Raw genomic sequence first — 20,986 nt, forward strand, 5'->3', positions numbered from 1 at the left:
CATCTACCAGGCCCACTGTAAAAGGAAAAGCCGCCAGCATTTTCAAAGATCCATCCCACCCTGGCAATGTTTTTCTACAATCTCTACCACGAGGGAGAAGGTACAGAAGCCTGAACACACGCACCAGTCAGTATTGAAACAGTTTCTACCCTATTGTTGTTAGAATAGAATAGACTCAAACTCTTAACATTCGCCTGCACCTGTGTTTTTGTTTTTGCCACTGTTTACCTATGGTTTACTTATCTATGCTACTTAACTCTGATCTGCCTGCATTGCATGTGAGACAAAGCTTTTCACTGTGCCTCGGCACACATGACGATAAATTCAATTCAATTCAAATCCTGGAACAGATCAGGAGATCAATCATACACATACTCAAATTTAGAGAAGTAAAAACAGAGGCAAAGTTTACAGAACAGGTTATCAGCAAGTCGTAAACAAATTTATGAATTTAAGTTTTGAGCTCATTGTAATGTAGCAGAGTATACTTAAGAGGGAAATCAGGAGGGCAAAAAGAGGACATGAGATAGCTTTGACAAATAGAATTAAGGAGAATCCAAAGAGTTTTTACAAATACATTAAGGACAAAAGAGTAACTAGGGAGAGAATAGGAACCCGCAAAGATCAGCAAGGCGGCCTTTGTGTGGAGCCACAGAAAATGGGGGAGATACTAAATGAGCATTTTGCATCAGTATTTACTGTGGAAAAGGATATGGAAGATATAGACTGTAGGGAAATAGATGGTGACATCTTGCAAAATGTCCATATTACAGAGGAGGAAGTGCTGGATGTCTTGAAATGGGTAAAGGTGGATAAATCCCCAGGATGTGTGAAGGTTTGTAGCTCAGGTCGAGGTTTAGGGTGTAGGTTTGCTCGCTGAGCTCTAGGTTTGATATCCAGACGTTTCATTACCTGACTAGGTAACATCAGTGGCAACCTCCAAGTGAAGCGAAGCTGTTGTCTCCTGCTTTCTATTTATATCTTTCTCCTAGATGGGGTTCCTGGGGTTTGTGGTGATGTCATTTCCTGTTCATTTTCTGAGGAGTTGATAGATGGCATCTAGATCTGTGTGTTTGTTTATGGCGTTGTGATTGGAGTGCCAGGCCTCTAGGAATTCTCTGGCATGCTTTTGCTTAGCCTGACCCAATATAGATGTGTTGTCCCAGTCGAAATGGTGGTTGTTTTCATCCGTGTGTAGGGCTACGATGGAGAGAGGGTCATGTCTTTTTGTAGCTAGCTGGTGTTCATGTATCCTGTTGGCTAACTTTCTTCCTGTTTGTCCTACGTAGTGTTTGTGGCAGTCCTTGCATAGAATTTGGTAAATGACGTTGGTTTTGTCCATGGGATGTACTGGGTCCTTTAAGTTTGTTAGTTTTTGTTTGAGTGTGTTGGTGGGTTTGTGTGCTACTAGGATTCAGAGGGGTCTTACAGTCGTCTGGCTGTCATTTCTGAAACTTCTTTGATGTATCGTAAGGTGGTTAGGATTTCTGGCTGTGTTTGGTCTGCTTGTTGTGGTTTGTTCTTGAGGAATCTGAGCACTGTATTTTTGAGTATCCATTCTTCTTGAATAACTGAGTGGTTCTCCTCTGTTTTCCGAAGTTCATCTGTGCTGCAGTGTGTGGTGGCTCATTGGAATAGTGTTCTGATACAGCTTCGCGCATGCGCGTTTGGATGGTTGCTGGTGTCATTAAGTATTTGGTCAGCGTTTGTCAGTTTTCTGTATACGCAAGTTTGTAGTTCTCAGTTATCCTTTCTTTTGACTGTTCCGTCCAGGAACACGAGTTTGTTGTTGGTTTCTTCCTCCTTGGTGAACTTTATGCCTGTGAGGGTGTTGTTGATAATGTTAAATGTCTTTTCTATCTTGTTTTGTTTTGCGATGACAAAGGTGTCATCTACGTAGTGGACCCAGATATTTATTTTGGTTTGATGTTGGTAGGGCTGTTTGTTCTCGTCTTTGCATTACCGCTTCTGCTATGAATCCTGATAACGGAGATCCCATGGATGTGCCGTTGGTTTGTTTGTAGATTATGTTGTTGAAGGTGAAGTGGGTGGTGAGGCACAGGTCCACTAGCTTCATGATGTTTTCATTGGTAATGTGATTGGTGGTGGTTGGGGTGTGTGTGATGGTCTCTTCTAAAAGTGTGGTAAGTGTTTCCTTTGCCAGGTCGATGTCGATGTCGATGTCGATGGAGGTGAACAGTGCTGTTCCATCGAATGAGATCATTGCTTCGTCTTCCTCTATTTTGATGTTTTTGATAATTTTTAGGAATCCCTGGGTGGAGTGGATGGAGTGCTGTGACTCTTCTACTAGGTACTTCAGTCTTGCATGTAGTTCTTGGGCCAGTCTGTAGGTTGGTGTTCCGGGTAGTGAGACTGTGGGTCTGAGGGGTGCTCCTAGCTTATGGATTTTTGGTAGTCCATAGAATCGTGGGGCGTTGGTCCCGTCTGGTTTCAGTTTCTGGAATTCCGTCTTGTTTAATTGTCCGGAATTGTGTATTTTTCTTAGGAAATATGTAATTTTGTCGATGTTGATGAAGGAAACAAAATCCCCAGGAACCCCATCCAGGACAAACATATAAATAGAAAGCAGGAGACTACAGCTTTGCTTCACTTGGAGGTCGCCACTGATGATGTTACCTAGCCAGGAAATGAAACATCTGGACATCAAACCTAGAGCTCAGCGAGCAAACCTACACCCTAAATCCCCAGGACCTGATCAAGTGTACCCTAGAACTCTGTGGGAAACTAGAGAAGGGATTGCTGGGCCTCTTGCTGAGATATTTATATCACCGATAGTCACAGGTGAGGTGCCGGAAGACGGGAGGTTGGCTAACGTGGTGCCACTGTTTAAGAAGGGTGGTAAGGATAAGCCAGGGAACAATAGACCAGTGAGCCTGACGTCGGTGGTGGGCAAGTTGTTGGAGGGAATCTGGAGGGACAGGATGTACTTGTATTTGGAAAGGCAAGGACTGATTAGCGATAGTCAACATGGCTCTGTGCATGAGAAATCATGTCTCACAAACTTGATTGAGTTTTTTGAGGAAGTATCAAAGAGGATCGATGAGGGCGGGGTAGATGTGATCTATATGGATTTCAGTAAGACATTCGACAAGGTTCACCATGGGAGACTGATTAGCAAGGTTAGATCTCATGGAATACAGGGAGAACTAGCCATTTGGATACAGAACTGGCTCAAAGGTAGAAGACAGAGGGTGGTGGTGGATGGTTGTTTTTCAAACTGGAGGCCTGGGACCAGTGGAGTGCCACAAGGATCGGTGCTGGATCCATTACTTTTTGTCATTTACATAAATGATTTAGATGCGAGCATAAGAGGTACAGTTAGTAAGTTTGCTGATGACACTAAAATTGGAGGTTAATGGACAGCAAAGTGGGTTACCTCAGATTACAACAGGATCTGGACCAAAGGGGCCAGTGAGCTGAGAAGTGGCAGGTGGAGTTTAATTCAGATAAATGCGAGGTGCTGCATTTTGGGAAAGCAAATCTTAGCAGGACTTATACACTTAATGGTAAGGCCCTGGGGAGTATTGCTGAACAGAGAGACCTTGGAGTGCAGGTTCATAGTTCCTTGAAAGTGGAGTCACAGGTAGATAGGAGAGTGAAGGCAGCGTTTGGTATGCTTTCCTTTATTCGTCAGAGTATTGTGTACAGGAGTTGGGAGGTCATGTTGCAGCTGTACAGGACATGGGTCAGGCCACTGTTGGAATATTGCATGCAATTCTGGTCTCCTTCCTATTGGAAAGATGTGAAACGTGAAAGGATTCAGAAAAGATTTACAAAGATGTTGCCAGGGTTGGAGGATTTGAGCTACAGGGAGAGGGTAAACAGGCTGCGGCTGTTTTCCCTGGAGCGGAGGCTGAGGGGTGACCTTACAGAGGTTTCCTTAATTATGAGGGGCATGGATAGGGTAAATAGGCAAAATCTTTTCCCTGGGGTTAGGGAGTCCAGAACTAGAGGACATAGGTTTAGGGTGAGAGGGGAAAGATATAAAAGAGATCTAAGGGGCAACTTTTTCACACAGAGGGTGGTACGGGTATGGAATGAACTGCCAGAGGAAGTGGTGTAGGCTGGTACAATTGCAACATTTAAGAGGCATTTGGATGGGTATATGAATAGGAAGGGTTTGGAGGGATATGGGCCGGGTGCTGACAGGTGGCACTAGAATGGGTTGGGATATCTGGTCGGCATGGATGGGCTGGACTGAAGGGTCTATTTCCATGGTGTACATCTCTATGGCTCTATGACTCTGAAGCAATCCATATCTAAATGCAACAAGAACTGGATCGAAATTAGAAAACTCCAACCCCCCCCCACCCCTCAGAGCATGGCAAAAGAGATTCAGTAGACTGACATGGAATTGCTCAATTATAAGCTGGAAAATATGTTGCTGGAAAAGCGCAGCAGGTCAGGCAGCATCCAAGGAACAGGAGAATCGACGTTTCGGGCATAAGTCTGAAGAAAGGCTTATGCCCAAAACATCAATTCTCCTGCTCCTTGGATGCTGCCTGACCCGCTGCGCTTTTCCAGCAACACATTTTTCAGCTCTGATCTCCAGCATCTGCAGTCCTAACTTTCTCCTTGTTCAATTCTAAGTTGACTTTCCACAGGAAATCAGTTGTGTACCACAGTGTATATGTACATACTGAGATGATCAATGAGATAATGAGGGTGGGGGGAACATAGTTTGCTGTAATGATGGTCCCTTAAAGAATAGGTTACTCTTACGAAGCACCTGGAGTTGATTAAATGGTCACATGATCAGGTTGTCTTGGGATTCAACAATAACAGTTAGACAGATCAACACAAGAATAACTGAAGAGGTGTGAACAAGAACATGAGATATGGCGCATGCATGAGAGTGCGTGCACCTCACATTTATCTAAATTAAATTCCATCTGATCAAGATCCCATTGTATGCAGAGGTGACCTTCTTGGCTGTCCACTACACCACCAATTTTGGTATCACCTGCAAGCTTACTAACTATGCCTCCTACATTCACATCCAAATCATTTATATAAATAATGAAAAGCAGTGTACCCAGCACTGGTCACAGGCCTCCAGTCTGAAAAGCAACCCACCGGAACAAGCCTTTGTCTTCTACCTTCAAACCAGTTCTGTATCCAAATAGCTAGTTCTTCCTGTATTCCATGCAATCTAACTTTGTTAACCAGACTACCTTTATTAGGGCATTTCAGAGTAAAGAGTCAACAACATTTTGGATCTCAAGTTGCATGTAGATTAGATCAGGTCAGGATGGCAGATAACCTTCCCTCAGGCACATTAGTGAACCAGATATTTTTTAGTGACTGTGAAAATAATTAGATGGCTACTTGTTATAATAGCATAAATCAGCCTATCACTTTTAATTCCAGATTTTTTTGAATTCAATTTTCACCATCTGGAATGTGAGTTTCAAACCAAATGTACCTCGCACGTGTGTGGGTCTCTGGATTAATACTATACTACCACCTCCATTGAAAGCAATAGTTGCAGCAATAATGGATGGTCCGGTCACACATTTCCCAAAGTCCCTGTATCAGAGAATGGCTTCAGCACCTACAGGTCAGCAAATGTAACACTGCTATTCAGGAAATGAGGGAGAGAGAAAACAGGGAACTTCAAATCAGAGTGATAGCCATTGTTGAGAAAATGTTGCAACTGTTTATTATCAAAGTCTTAATAGTGCATTACAAAATCAAACGATAACCAGACAGTCAATACAGTTTTACCAAAGGCAAAACATGTTTGACCAATCTGTCAGAGTTTATGAAAATTTAACTACAATGATAAATAAACAGGAGTAAGATGTAGTATACAAAGGTACTTGATGCAGTGTCACACAAAAGGTTAGTACACAAGTGGGGTTCGTGGAGTAGGAAGCAATACACTGGTACGGAGTGAAGATTAACTAACAGACAGGAAGTAGACGATAGAGATAAATATGGCATTTTCAATTTGGCAACCTGTAACTAGTGAAGTGATTTAAAAATCTGTCATGGGGCCTCAGCTATTTCTAGCCTGCGTTAATGACCTAAATGAAGAGACGGAGTAACACATCCAATTCACCGATGATATGAAATTCATGAAAATTCAAAGTGTATGCTTTGCAGATACTGCGGTACTCATGCAACTCTTGTAAGTGACCACTTAAGTGATAGACTGGAAGTTTTGATAAGTTCTTTAGGAGCTGATTCAAGTGTTATGTTATCATTAGATTGTTCAACATGTCTTGTTATCTCTGCATATTTTCAAGTAGGGTTGATTTTCCCTTCTGTAGGCTGATGATTCATGCCAAAATGATGTTTTCCTTGCTTCAACTAATATTGGCTGCCTTAATGTACAGTAATGTGTTGGTTGCCTTGTCTTTGTCTTCTCATATCGTCACTATGATGCAATTATTCATAAAGATATCTTTGGAATCATAATAGATTTGAAAAGCTCATTTGGCAAGTTAACATTTAATTAGACCCTGTCCTATACTTCACCAAATCTAGAATACCTCTTACTAGTATTAAGAGACTAGCTCTGAGTAGACGAAGAATTGAACCCAATACCTTCCACAGCAACTCAATGAATAACCTATTGAATCAATTGGGAAGCTGTATTCACTATTTTAAATATGAGGGACACAACTGTTTGGCTCATCAACAGAACCTTGAACTTTATAGCGAATTAAAGTATCTTACATAAACCATGCAGCTCGAGGTGAGAATTGCAATTCTCTATGTGCTAAAACATTGCCTTGGGTGATAGTACGTATCTCAATTAAACCAGATAACTTTTAAAAAACATAAGAAACAAGCGTGGGAGACAATCAAAAGGCTCCTCGAGCCTGCTCCACTGTGCTGTCTGATTAAAGCTGATTCGTTACACATTCTATCTGCTCTCCATATGCCTTTATTCCCTGAAAGATCAAAAGTCCATTCACACTTGAAGCACACAACAATGGAACACAAACCTTCAATACTAGAGAATTGCAAAGATTCTCTGGAGCAATTTCTCCTCTCTTCAGTCCAAGGTGTCCAATCCCTCTGGAGTACCTTGCCATGACCCGTCAGCATTTGTGTATTTCAAGTATACGTTATTATTCTAATTAATTAAATGACTATTTCTCCATTCTAAACTCCAGAAAATTTAGAACTCATCAAAACCTCCAGTCTATCACCTGAGTGGTCACTTACATCAGTTGTATGAGGACTGCAATACCTGCAAAGCAGAAGCTGCCTTGATGGGTTAAGAAACAAAACTGAAGGAAATAGGAGAAAGAATCGTGCAACAGCTTACAATGAATTCAAAGGTAGAGAAACACAATCTTTAAAAATATCTATTACAGATATGTTATTTACTGATAATACTGATTTAAAAGGTAAATTCCTTTATCCCCATAAAGGATTTTGCAATAAAATATAAAATAAGTCAATTTTATATATATATTGTTCTGAAATATATATATTTCCTTTTGAGAGGAAACACAGAATTCCTCCGAATGTGCTTTTGGCACACTACTACTGCCCTACTGATACGGCTCATTTCATACACTAGATGGAGGCAAAGCAATAAAGAACGCATACAACTATAGAATTAAACCAACACTAACTCCTGTTGCCTACCTTAAGCCAGAAAAAAAAAGTGACAAGAACAACTGTGTATACACACTCAGCTCACCATCGCATGCATGATTTCTCCTAATGGTGATGTCACTGACATGTACCCATTCGCCAGTGTCGGTATTGTTTCAATCCCTATCCACTTACAGTCTTTGAGACATACAGCTCGAAAAAGATCCTTCAGTCCAATCCATCCATGCAAACCAGATATCCTAAAAAGTCTCGTCTCATTTGCCAGCACCTGGCCCATATCCCTCCAAACCCTTCCTATTCATATACCCATCCAAATGCCTCTTAAATGTTCCAATTATGCCAGCTTCCACCACTTCCTCTGGCAGCTCATTCCATACACATACTACCCTCTGCGTGAAAAAGTTGCCCCTTAGGTCTCTTTTATATCTTTTCCCCCTCACTTTAAACCTATGCCCTCTAGTCCTGGACCTCCCCATCTCAGGGAAAAGACACTGTCTATTCACCCTATCCATACCCCTCATGATATTATAAACCTCTATAAGGTCACCCTTCAGCCTCTGATGCTCCAGAGAAAATACCCCAGTCTATTCTACCTCTCCCTATAGGGCAAACCCTGGTGACATACTGGTAAATCTTTTCTGAACCCTTTCAAGTTTCACAACATTCTTCCTACAGCAAAGAACCAGAATTAGATGCAGTACTCCAAAAGCGGCCGAACGAATGTACTATACAGCTGCAACATGACCTCCCAACTCCTATACTCAGTTCTTTGACCAATAAAGGAAAGCATACCAAACACCACCTTCACTATCCTATTTACCTGTCACTCCACTTGCAAGGAACTCTGAACCTACAATCCAAGATCTCTTGGTTCAGCAACATTTCCCAGGACCTTACCATTTAGTGTACAAGTCCTGTCCTGATGTGCCTTTCCAGAATGCAGCACCTCACATCTATCTAAATTAAACTCCACCTGCCTCTCAGCCCATTGGCCCACCTGATCAAGATCCCATTGTATTGAGGTAACCTTCTTCATTGTCCACTACAGAATCAATTTTGGTGTCATCTGTAAACTTACTAACCATACCTCCTATGTTCACATCCAAATTATTTATATAACAATCCTTTTGGCACACCGCTAGTCACAGACTTCCAGTCTGAACCTCCACCACCCTGTCTTCTACCTTCGAGCCAGTTCTGTATCAATACAGCTAGTTTTCCCACTAGTCCATGTGATCTAACCTTGCTAGCCAATCTACCATGAGGAACTTTATTGAATGCCTTACTGAAGCCAATATGGATCATGTCCACTGTTCTGTCCTCATCAATTCTCTTCATTCCTTCTTCAAACAAAACTCAATCAAGTTCGTGAGACAAGATTTCCCACACACAAAGCCATATTGACCATTCCTATTCAGACCTTGCCTTTCCAAATATATGTAAATCCTGTCCCTCAGGACTCCCTCCAGCAACTTGCCCACCACCGATGTCAGACTCACTAGTCTATAGTTCCCTGGCTTTTCCTTACCACTTTTAAATAGCGGCATCGTGTTACCAACTTGCAGTCTTCCGGTACCTTGCCTGTGGCTATCAATGATACAAATATCTCAAGTGGCCCAGCAATCACTTCCCTCGCTTCCCACAGAGTTTTAAGATACACCGGATCAGGTCCCAGAGATTTATCCACCTAATGCATTTTAAGACGTCCAGCACCACCACCTCTGTAAAATAGACACTTTTAAAGATGTTGCTATTTACTTTCCCACACTCACTCTCTTTCACATATCCTTCGCTACAGTAAACACTGCTGCAAAATACATGTATGGTATCTCCTCCATCTTCTGCAGTTCCATACATAGGTGGCCTTGCCAATCTTTAAGGTGCCCTATTCTCTCCCTAGTTACCATTTTGTCCTTAATATATTTGTAGAATCCCTTTGGATTGTCCTATTTGCGAAAGCTACCGCATGTCCCCTTTTCACCCTCCTGATTTCCCCAAATATACCCCTACTGCTTTTATACTCTTCTCGGGAATCACTCTATCTCTGCTGTCTACTGCATCATGTATGACAGTCCTGCCAACTCTGCCAACCCCATGTTCTAACAAACAATGCTCAGCTCCCTCTGTTGCCCCGAGTGCTTGAGAGGAGGCTAACAAGCACTTAGTGTACGGTGCTCTTCTCCTGCGACTGAAATCCTCTACCCTAGGGAAAAGAACATTGCGATTCACTATCTATGCCCTTCATAATTTTATTAACTTCTATAAGGTAATCCTATAAGGTAATTCAGCTCCTATACTGAATAGTCTGAGCAATGCAGACAAGTGTACTAAACACCTTCTTACCACCACGTCTACCTGTGGCACAACTTTCAAAGTAGTATGCACCTGAACCCCTAGGTGTCGCTGTTTGACAACACTACCTAGGTCTCAATGTTAATGACATGGTCTTGCCCTTGTCCATCTTACCAAAATGCAAAACCACACATTTATCCAAATGATGTTGAACTCCATCTGCCATAGTTCTGTCCATTCACCTGGGCTATCAATATCCCTTTGTAGCTCAAGTTTACAGGGCATTGGTGAGGAGCATCCTGAGTTCTGTGTACAGTATTCCTCACCAAACTTACAGAAGAATGTTTATGTTATGTTCAAAACAGCAGTTCAGAGAAGGTTTACTATACTAATACCTGGAATGAGCAAGTGAAGAAAGGCTAGTCAAGCTAATCCTCTTAGGTTTTGAAGAGTTAGAGGTGACTTACTTGGAATCATACAACACAGAAACAGACCCTTCAGTCCAAATCATCTGTGCAGATGATGTTTCAACACTAAACTAGTCCCTTTGGTCTGCTCTGGGACCATATCCCTCTAAACCTTTCACATTCGTCTACCTGTCCAAATGCCTTTTAAATGTTGTTACTGTACCTGCATATACCACTTTCTCTGGTAGTTCATTCCATTTATGAATCATCCTCCATATAAAAAGGTTGCCCCCCCCCCAGCCCATGTCTCTTAAGTTTTTCTCCACTCACCTGAAAATATTCCCTTTAGACTTGAAATCCTCTACCCTAGGGAAAAGACCATTGCGATTCACTTTATCTATGCCCTTCATAATTTTATTAACTTCTATAAGGTAATCCTATAAGGTAATTCAGCTCCTATACTGAATAGTCTGAGCAATGCAGACAAGTGTACTAAACACCTTCTTACCACCACGTCTACCTGTGGCACAACTTTCAAAGAAGTATGCACCTGAACCCCTAGGTGTCGCTGTTTGACAACACTACCTAGGTCTCAATGTTAATGACATGGTCTTGTCCTTGTCCATCTTACCAAAATGCAAAACCACACATTTATCCAAATTAAACCCCATCTGCCTCACTTCAGCACAAGATAGAAAGAGGATTTGACTAGATGGATGTTTCCCTTGTGGGATATGTTAGAACTAGGGGTCATAGTTTAAAATTAAGGGCTCACCAATTAAGACTGAGACAGGAACACTTTTTTCCCCAGAGGGTTGACTATCTTTGGAATTCCTTTCCTCAAAAGGCAATGGATGCAGAATCTTTATATGTTTTTTAGGCAGAGGTGGATAGATTCTTGATTACCAAGGGAAAGAAAGGTTATCAGGGTATGCAGGAATATAGAGTTGAGGTTAAAATCAGATCGATGATCTTACTGAATGGCAGAGCAATCTCAAAGAGTTGAGTGGCTTGCTCTATTTCCTGGTTCATATGGTTATGCATGTACATATTTAAAATTGATAAGACACCAGGAACAAGGAAGCTGCATCCAAGGATTTTAAGTGGAGTGTGGAAATTACAGAGGCAGTGATAGCAGTCTTTCAATCTACTCTGGACTCCAGGGTAGTGCCATATACTTTCGATTTATGCTGTACTTGCTGTTCACATACACACACACTGAGGACACCAAGTGCAGAGGAGATGGCTATTTTGCATAATGCCACTGTTAAATCTGCAAGCATGACCTTGAACTTTCAGTGGCCTATCATTTTAATTCATCACATTGCTCACCGGTTGACATATCTGTCCTTGGTATGTCCAAGTGAAGCGGATAATAAGCTCGAGGAATTTCACCTCATCTTTTCAGTAGGCATCTTACAGCCTTCCAGGTATCCAGAGGACACATTTAATATTTTTCAAAGGTGGCATTGCATGAATGAGAGTTGAGAGAGTCTGGAATGTGCAGACTGAAAGGATGATGGAAGCCAATTCAACAACAACATGCAAAAACAGAATGCATAATACTTGTTGGGAAGAAGTTTACATGAGTATGAAGAAAATGTAGAGTAGTCAGTCACATAAGATCAGAATAGAACAGCCAGCACTGGCAGGTTTGCCTGAATGGCTGCATCATCTATAATTCCAAAAATGAAAGCAAAAGAAGCACCTTAGTGTTCTCCCAGTAATTCTGTAATTTTCCCAGTCCAGAGTGAGGAATATACTTGTCTACAGATCTTACATATACCTATCAACTCTCTCTTCAATATGACTAAACGGGAAGTTTTCAAGGATTTAATTCAGCTGAATGCAACAGAAATGGATTCCCAAATTATATCATCTCTTCCATGAAAATCACAATACCTTTTTCTATTAACGATAAATTTAACCTCACCAACAAGACCAACAATGCCAAGTCTAAACGTAGAAATATCTTCAAAACCATGCAAGACTTGGTACATTTCAGTGAAGCTAACCCTAATAAATACTTTCTCCAGTTCCAACTTCTGTACCATTTTTACCGCTAACAGAAAAATCCCTTAATAATATCTGAAAATACTATCTATGCTAAACCACGAACAATGAAGGAATAACAAAATATATCAAGCCAGAAACTAAACATCACGGCAACAAATGCAGGAAAGTCTATTCAAAATCATACATTTCATATATGCTCCACAAATTCTAACCATCCATAGCAGAAAAATTAAAGAAAGTCAAATGAGTACCACAGAGAGGTATCCCCATTGTACTGCAACATTCCAGCAATTTTGGATAGCATTTTGAGAAATCACCAGAACAATGACTTAGTTTTTTGAAGTAGTAACACAGATGATTGACGAGGGCAGAGCAGTAGATGTGATCTATATGGACTTCAGTAAAGCGTTCGACAAGGTTCCCCATGGGAGACTGATTAGCAAGGTTAGATCTCATGGAATACAGGGAGAACGAGCCATTTGGATACAGAACTGGCTCAAAGGTAGAAGACAGAGGGTGGTGGTGGAGGGTTGTTTTTCAGACTGGAGGCCTGGGACCAGTGGAGTGCCATAAGGATCAGTGTTCGGTCCTCTACTTTTTGTCAATTACATAAATAATTTGGAAGCAGTCAGTAGGATTGCAGATAACACCAAAATTGGAGATGTAGTGGACAGTGAAGAGGGTTACCTCAGATTACAACAGGATCTTGATCAGATGGGCAAATGGGCTGAGAAGTGGCAGATGGAGTTTAATTCAGATAAATGCGAGGTGCTGCATTTTGGGAAAGCAAATCTTAGCAGGACTTATACACTTAATGGTAAGGTCCTAGAGAGTGTTGCTGAACAAAGAGACCTTAGAGTACAGGTTCATAGCTCCTTGAAAGTGGAGTCGCAGGTAGATCGGATAGTGAAGGCAGCGTGAAGGTATGCTTTTCTTTATTGGTCAGAGTATTGAGTACAGGAGTTGGGAGGTCATGTTGCGGCTGTACAGTACATTAGGCCACTGTTGGAATATTGCGTGCAATTTTGGTCTCCTTCCTATCAGAAAGAGGTTGTGAAACTTGAAAGGGCTCAGAAAAGATTTACAAGGATGTTGCCAGGGTTGGAGGATCTGAGCTACAGGGAGAGGCTGAACAGGCTGGGGCTGTTTTCCCTCGAGCGTTGGAGGCTGAGGGGTGATCTTATAGAGGTTTCCAAAATTATGAGGGGCATGGATAGGATAAATAGACAAAGTCTTTTCCCTGGGGTCGGGGATTCCAGAACTAGTGGGCATAGGTTTAGGGTGAGAGGGGAAAGATATAAGAGAGACCTAAGGGGCAACTTTTTCCACACAGAGGGTGGTACGTGTATGGAATGAGCTGCCAGAGGATGTGGTGGAGGCTGGTACAATTGCAACACTTGAGACACATTTGGATGGGTATATGAATAGGAAGGGTTTGGAGGGATATGGGCCGGATTGCTGGTAGGTGGGACTAGATTGGGTTGAGATATCTGGTCGGCATGGACGGGTTGGACCGAAGGGTCTGTTTTCATGCTGTACATCTCTATGACACTAAGTCAATGTTTGCTCGGGCTTTTGACTGGTTAAAAAAGCACCCCCCCCCCCCAACTCAAACAACAAGCAGACCAGCATTAATCTCAGTACTAATTGTAGAAAATACATTCACCCTCTTTGAGCGTGCAAAGTCTTAACCACAAAAAACAATGTGGATTTTTTTTCTTCACAATCTGGAACAAGTAACACCCGATTTCTACCTGAGAAGTGGGAAAATAACAAAACGCCTGGGGTCCACTTTTGGACACCTCCCTCAAAGAGTTAATCAATGATCTGCAGCACCAAACCCATAATTCAAGCCTACTAGGTTGTTCTCAAACCCAACTAACCCCAGAATCCCATCCCCAAAGTCAATTTTAGCCCACTGAATTGCATTATTCAGAGTTCTAAGAACAATATGAAGTCAGAGTCATGGAGACATACAGCACTGAAACAGACTCTTTTGTCCAACTCATCCATGTCAATCAGATATTCTGAATTAATCTAGTCCCATTTGCCAGCATATGGTTCGTATCCCTCTAAACCCTTCTTATTCATATACCCATCTAGATGCCTTTTATATGCTGTATTTATACCAGCCTCCACCACTTCTTTCTGGCAGTTCATTCCATATATGTATCATCCCCATGTGAAAAAGTTTCCCCTTAGATCCCTTTTAAATCTTTCCTCTCTCACCTTAAACCAATGCCCTCTAGTTTTGGACTCCCCCCAATCTGGGGAAAAGACCTTGATTATTCACCTCATCCACGCCCCTCATGATTTTATAAACCTTTATTAGGTCATCTATCATCCTCCGACGCTCCAGAGAAAATAGCCCCAGCCTATTCAGCCTCTCCCTGCAGTTCAAACCCTCCAACGTTGGCAACATCCTTGTAAATCGTTTATGTATATGTAATAGAGGTACATTACCCCTGAAGGGATCATGCAGAAACAGGTTATTAAATACCTAAATATAAACATTATTAAACATTTCAGTAAATGTACATTTAATCGTGCAATGGCATTTAAAAAGAACATAGTGTAACTGAAGCATGGTAACCTGCAAGTATACGAACCAGGTGTTGTTTCATGGGCTTAGAATGGGCAGCTAGTTTATTCAGCTGGCACAGACACGATGGGTTAAATGACCCCCTACCGAGCAGTAACTTTTCTATGATTCTACGTCTTCTTAAAATATCAATAGACACCAATTATAAATCAAATGCAAACTTTATAACTTACATGCCTGTGAAACTAGCAAAACCTTGCTACAAACATACAGAATGTCAGTGAGACCACACTGGAGAACTGCATATAGTTTTGGTCAATTTATATGAGAAGGCACACATTTCCATTGCAAGAAATTCCAAGAAGATTAATGTGACAGATTCCTGAATGAGCAGTTTCGCTTATAAGGAAAGGTCAAGCAGCTGGGCTGAACTTGGAGTTTAGAGGCATGAGAGATTAGCTGACTGAAATATCCAAGACTGAGGGAAATTGATAGGGTAGAAGCTGGAAGGATGGTCCCTCCAAAAAAAGGTCTAATTTAAGATGGACATCAGAAGATACTCTTCTCTCAGAAGACTGTTGGTCTTTGGATTGTCCCCCCCCCACCACACCACACACCACAGAGAGCATTGGAGGCTGAGTCATGAAATCTGCTCAAGGCTGGGTTAGGCAGAGCTTTGGTTGACAACAAAGTCCAGGGTTAGGTGGGGACAGGTAGGCAAGGAAGTGGAGTGCAGACCAAAATCAGATCAGCCAGGATTTTATTGAATGGCAGAGCAGACTTGAGGGTCAAAGTTGTCTATTTCCATTCCCTTTTCCAATATTCTTAGAAGTAAATGTGTAATAACTTCATAAAGAATATATAAATTAAATATACAAAGCAACAACTTGTAGTCATATAACATTTTGACATAATAAAAGATGCATTCTTAGCAAAGAACAAGGGCCCTGAGTTAAACATGAATAATTGAAAGTTTAAGGCAGATTGCATGAACAATTGTTTTCATCCAAAGACTGCATGCATACTGATATTATGGGTAAGGTAGGAAATGTAAAAATTGCAAATTTTTCAAATGACAGATAACTAACACTATGGGAGGAACATAAGGTTTTGATTCTCAGAAAGTTAACCAAGATGAGAAAAATATCCCACTCATCTGTAGCTATCTTTTAAGCTTAGCCTTTAGCAACATATTTGCAATTTTCAATTTCAAGTTTTGGTAAATGCACACAAAAGTATCACACAGAGTTAAAAATAAACTCATTCTTGATAGATTGTTTCGACATACCTTATATCCAGGTCCTAATTGATGTATTGCAAATATCTGTGCTGGATTAAGTGCTTCAGTGAACACAAACACTGCTCCAAGCTGACCACAGAATACTCTATTTGCATCTGCAGTTTCTGAGGAACCCAGGAAGCACTTGTCAAAACTCTATACAAGAAAAATAATGACATTAAGTCCCCGATAGCTGACTCAGTTAACAATGAATTAAAAAAACACAAAACCATTCAGGGATACAGGTCTTACTGGCTGGATCAGCATTTATTGCATATTTCTAAATACCAATAGAAGGTGCTGGCGAGCTGCCTTTTTGAACCTTCTTGCAATCCTTATAGAGTCGGTAAACCTACAATGCTAAGGGGGAGACAGTTAGAGGATACTGACCCAGAGACAAATATGGAACAATAATATATATCTAAGTTAGGATAATAAATGGCTTGGAGGGAAATTTGCAGTTTGTGGTGTTCCATGGACCTGTTGCACTTGTCCTTCCAAATGGCAATGGCTATATGTTTGAAAGGTGCTGACCAAAGAGCCTTGATGAATTTCTGCAGTGCATCCTGTAGATGATACACCCTGCCATTACTGTGCAATGGTGGTGCAGGTAGTGATTGTTTGTGGATGCAATGTCAATCAAGTTGTTTTTACCTCGACACTGTCAGGTTTCTGTTGGAACTGCATTCATCCAGGCAAATGGGGAGCATTCCATGAGACACCTGACTTGTAGGTGATGGATAGACTTTGGGAAGTCAGAAATTAAGTTACTTACTGTAAAATTCCTAACCTCTGACCTGCTATTATAGCCACAATATTTAAATGGCTCATTTAGTCCAGTTTTTGTCCAATAGTAATCCCTAAAATGTTAATTGTGACGGAAGCAGCAGTGGGGATGCCAATGAATGCCAAAGGGTTATGGTTAGATTCACTCCTTTTAGAGATGATTACCTGGCACTGTGTGCTTCAAATGTTTGCCATTTTTCAGCCCAAGCCTGGGTATCATCCAGGCAACATTCCCACTAAGCTGTCCATAGCACTCCAAGGTTCTGCACATAGTGACCTCCAGTTTTGGAAGCCAGTGACATACACACCTCAAGTCTTTGCACCAAAAACAATTAGAGGGAGCATTGCATCTAGGTCTTATTGCATTTGGATGTGGACTGCTTCGTAGCTGGGAAACTGAAAGTGTGGCATAACATTGTGCAATCATAACTGAACATGCCTTTGTGATCATTTCAACGCTGTTAAAAAAAAGTGACAATTCATTCTTTGCTTAACATTGAGAATTTCAGTTTAAACGTTACTTGATACAGACATCCTGTGCAACCTGCCTGCTTTCAACAGCTCTTTCCCCCACGGTTCCACTCCCACAGTTGCCTGATCATCCTCACATTCTCATCCCACAAGTTCCTCTCACCCTCACCATCTTCTCCAATTACAAACCACCCTGCACCCAAACTCTTACTCTTGCCCACTGTTCTTATCTTTAAAGTCTCGCTTATCTGCTACTCAACTTGCAGAGGGGTTGGGGATCCATTTAGTGGAAGTTGTTGTTAAGTAGGCAGGATTACCTGTACAGTGGCCACCTTCAAACATTAGATGGAGTCTACAAAGTTAAAAATCACACAACACCAGGTTATAGTCCAACAGGTTTAATTGGAAGCACACGAGCTTTCGGAGCGACGGTCCTTCATCAGGTGATTGTGGGGGGCTCGATCGCAACAGAATTTATAGCAAAAATTTTACAGTGTGATGTAATTGAAATTTTACATTGAAAAATTGAAATGTCTGTTAAGCCCTTCATCTGTTAGAATACAGTGACAGTTTCACTTCTTTCATGTGTAAATCACAAAACCCTTTTTTTTTAAAATGTTGCAGATGTTGAAGGTGTTAGCCCCCTGTGTACTCTGTCTATGACCTGATCATAGACAGAGAACACAGGGGGCTAACACCTTCACAACATATTGTCTAGCTATCACCATTGTTAACAGCTAACCCAAGAATGCAACTTTTAAAAAAAAGGGTTTTGTGATTTACACATGAAAGAAGTGAAACTATCACTGTATTCTAACAGATGAAGGGCTTAACAGACAATCAATTTTTCAATGTATAATTTCAGTTACATCACACTGCAAATTTTTGCTATAAATTCTGTGTTACGATTGAGCCCTCCACAATCACCTGATGAAGGAGCATCGCTCCGAAAGCTAGTGTGCTTCCAATTAAACCTGTTGGACTATAACCTGTTGTTGTGAGATTTTTAACTTTGTATACCCCAGTCCAACACCGGCATCTCCAAATCATAGATGGAGTCTGGTCAAGTAAAAATCCATCAGATGAGTTTATTTTGAAATAAATATAGGAAGTGCTGGAGAGCTCAATGCAAGCCAGAGGAACACCTCATTTTCCACCTGCTCCTGTTACAACCCCTGGAAATATTGAGTTCCACAACTTAAAAGCATGACGTATGTTCTCCATTATTTTACATGCTCCCCATACCACCACCACCAGTTCCCTCTCCCTCCTGTGTCTTCTTTGCAATGCAAACAAAATGTCACAGGTACCTCAGTCTGGATTTATAATGGATTCTAATGGGAAACCGTGCTCCACATAAAGTCACAATTTTCAGGAATGCAATCAATCACAATAATAAACGTTAATGCATTTTGAGCCATGCTTATAAATCTATCTTACAAGATTACATTCAAAAATTAAGACTGCTGTCAAATTGAGGTTGCTGTGAAGTATCAGAGAATGATACAGCACAAGAGGCCATTAGCCATCATACCTATGCTCGCTCTTTGAAAACAATTAACCAATCAGTGCAATTCTGCTGCTCTTAATTCACAACAAAGCTTTCACTCAGAATATAGCCTTCTTCTTTTCAAGTCGATACCTAATTCCCTTTAGAAAGTTATCTGTAAATCTGTTTGTGCCACTCTTTGACAGTACATTCCAAATTGCCATAACTAACAGCATTAAAATATTCTCATCTTCCCTCTCATTCTTTTGCCAACTATCTTCAATCTAGGTGCTCTGGCCACTGATCTTCCATGCAAATGAAATATTTTTTATCTTTACTCCATTAAATCTGCTTTGACTGAGGAGATAGGCATGAGAATAGTTTCCCTTGTTGCCTGAAATAACTGAACGGTGTCATCTTTGATGCAATTTTAATTCATCCTCTTTGCATATATCTCAGACCTGATTCATCATCGCAAACCTAACACACACATTGCTGTACTGTGCTACAGAAATTAGAATTCACGCATCTAAACATGAAACTGCAAATAATGTTTACTCGTTATATCCTCCCATTACATTGCACCCTACTTCAAATAAAATTAATGGGATTTTTGGCTGAAAGTTCATAAAATGGAATTCCTTCTGAAAATACTAAGGGACAATATAAAAATAAGAACCCTGGTGTATTCTGATCTCCTATATTCTAACTACGATCTGTTCAAATCCTTACTTGTTCACACAACCAGTAAAATATTTTCATTAAAAGTTACATTAAACTTACATCATTAGTGTTGACATGCCAAGCCATATCTCCATAAGAAACCAGCTGACCATTGACATAACAACGAATTTCACTATTTCTCCAGCGGTTGTAGATATGTACAATGCTGATCATGTACCACTGAAAATAATAAGAATTACTCATGTCATCAATATCAATGAGATGATAATTACTCAATTTGAAGAGTAATAATTCTTATCAATATGCCAAGTGGTAGACAGTTGTTGCAAATAAGCATTCCTTATATCAATAAAAATAATCAACAAACATCAATCATAATAAATAGCTATACCTGTCCTTTAAGCTTACATTACATGAATTAAAAACAAAAGCTTGAAATACTTATTGAATTTGACAAATTAGTTTGGGCTCGACCATTTCATGAAAAACAGACATAGCCCTGCACTACTTCTAATTTTCAAAAATTAAGAACGTGTACTTAGAGTCAGAGAGATGTACAGCACAGTAACAGACCCTTTGGTCCAACTCGTTCATGCTGACCAGATTATATCCCAACCCAATCTAGTCCCACCTGCCAGCACCCGGCCCATATCGTGCCAAACCCTTCCTATTCATATACCCATCCAAATGCATCGTAAATGTTGCAATTGTACTAGTCTCCACCACTTCCTCTGGCAGCTCATTCCATACACTTACCACCCTCTGCATGGAAACGTTGCTCCTTAGATCTCTTTTATATCTTTTCCCTCTTGCCCTAAACCATGGCCTTTAGTTCTGAACTCCCCGACCCCAGGGAAAAGACTTCGTCTATTTATCTTATCCATGCCCCTCATGATTTTATAAACCTCCATAAAGGTCACCCTTCAGCCTCTGACGCTCCAGGGAAAAACAGCCCGAGCCTATTCAACCTCTCCCTATAGCTCAAATCCTCCAACCCTGGCAACATCCTTGTAAATCTTTTCTGAATCCTTTCAAGTTTCACATCTTTCCGGTAGGAAGGAGACCAGAATTGCACACAATTTTCCAACAGTGGTCTATCCAATGTCCTGTACAGCCGCAACATGACCTCCCTGTACTCAATACTCTGACCAATAAAGGAAAGCATACCAAACGCCGCCTTCACTATGCTATCTACCTGCGATTCCACTTTCAAGGAGCTATGAACCTGCACTCCAAGGTCTCTTTGTTCACCGACACTCCCTAGGACCTTCCCATTAAGTATATAAGTCCTGCTAAGATTTGCTTTCCCAAAATGCAACACCCGCATTTATCTGAATTAAACTCCATCTGCCACTTCTCAGCTCACTGGCCCATCTGATCACGATCCCATTGTAATCTGGAGGTAACATTCTTCACTGTCC

At 41.0% G+C, this 20,986-nt stretch overlaps 1 protein-coding gene across 1 annotated transcript in view; it reads right to left on the reverse strand.

Annotated features, from left to right (window-relative positions):
- The window catches only part of nbeaa (neurobeachin a), a 913,644-nt gene that overhangs the window by 789,905 nt on the left and 102,753 nt on the right, over positions 1-20,986 (reverse strand). The window contains exons 7-8 of the mRNA XM_072577218.1: positions 19,665-19,784; positions 16,145-16,291 (exon numbers count right to left, since the gene is read on the reverse strand). Coding sequence (XP_072433319.1) covers positions 16,145-16,291; positions 19,665-19,784 — 267 coding nt within the window. The remainder of the gene's footprint in view (positions 1-16,144; positions 16,292-19,664; positions 19,785-20,986) is intronic.

This window comes from Chiloscyllium punctatum, chromosome 9 (assembly GCF_047496795.1).
Source record: "Chiloscyllium punctatum isolate Juve2018m chromosome 9, sChiPun1.3, whole genome shotgun sequence".
In the NCBI taxonomy this organism is placed as follows: domain Eukaryota; kingdom Metazoa; phylum Chordata; class Chondrichthyes; order Orectolobiformes; family Hemiscylliidae; genus Chiloscyllium; species Chiloscyllium punctatum.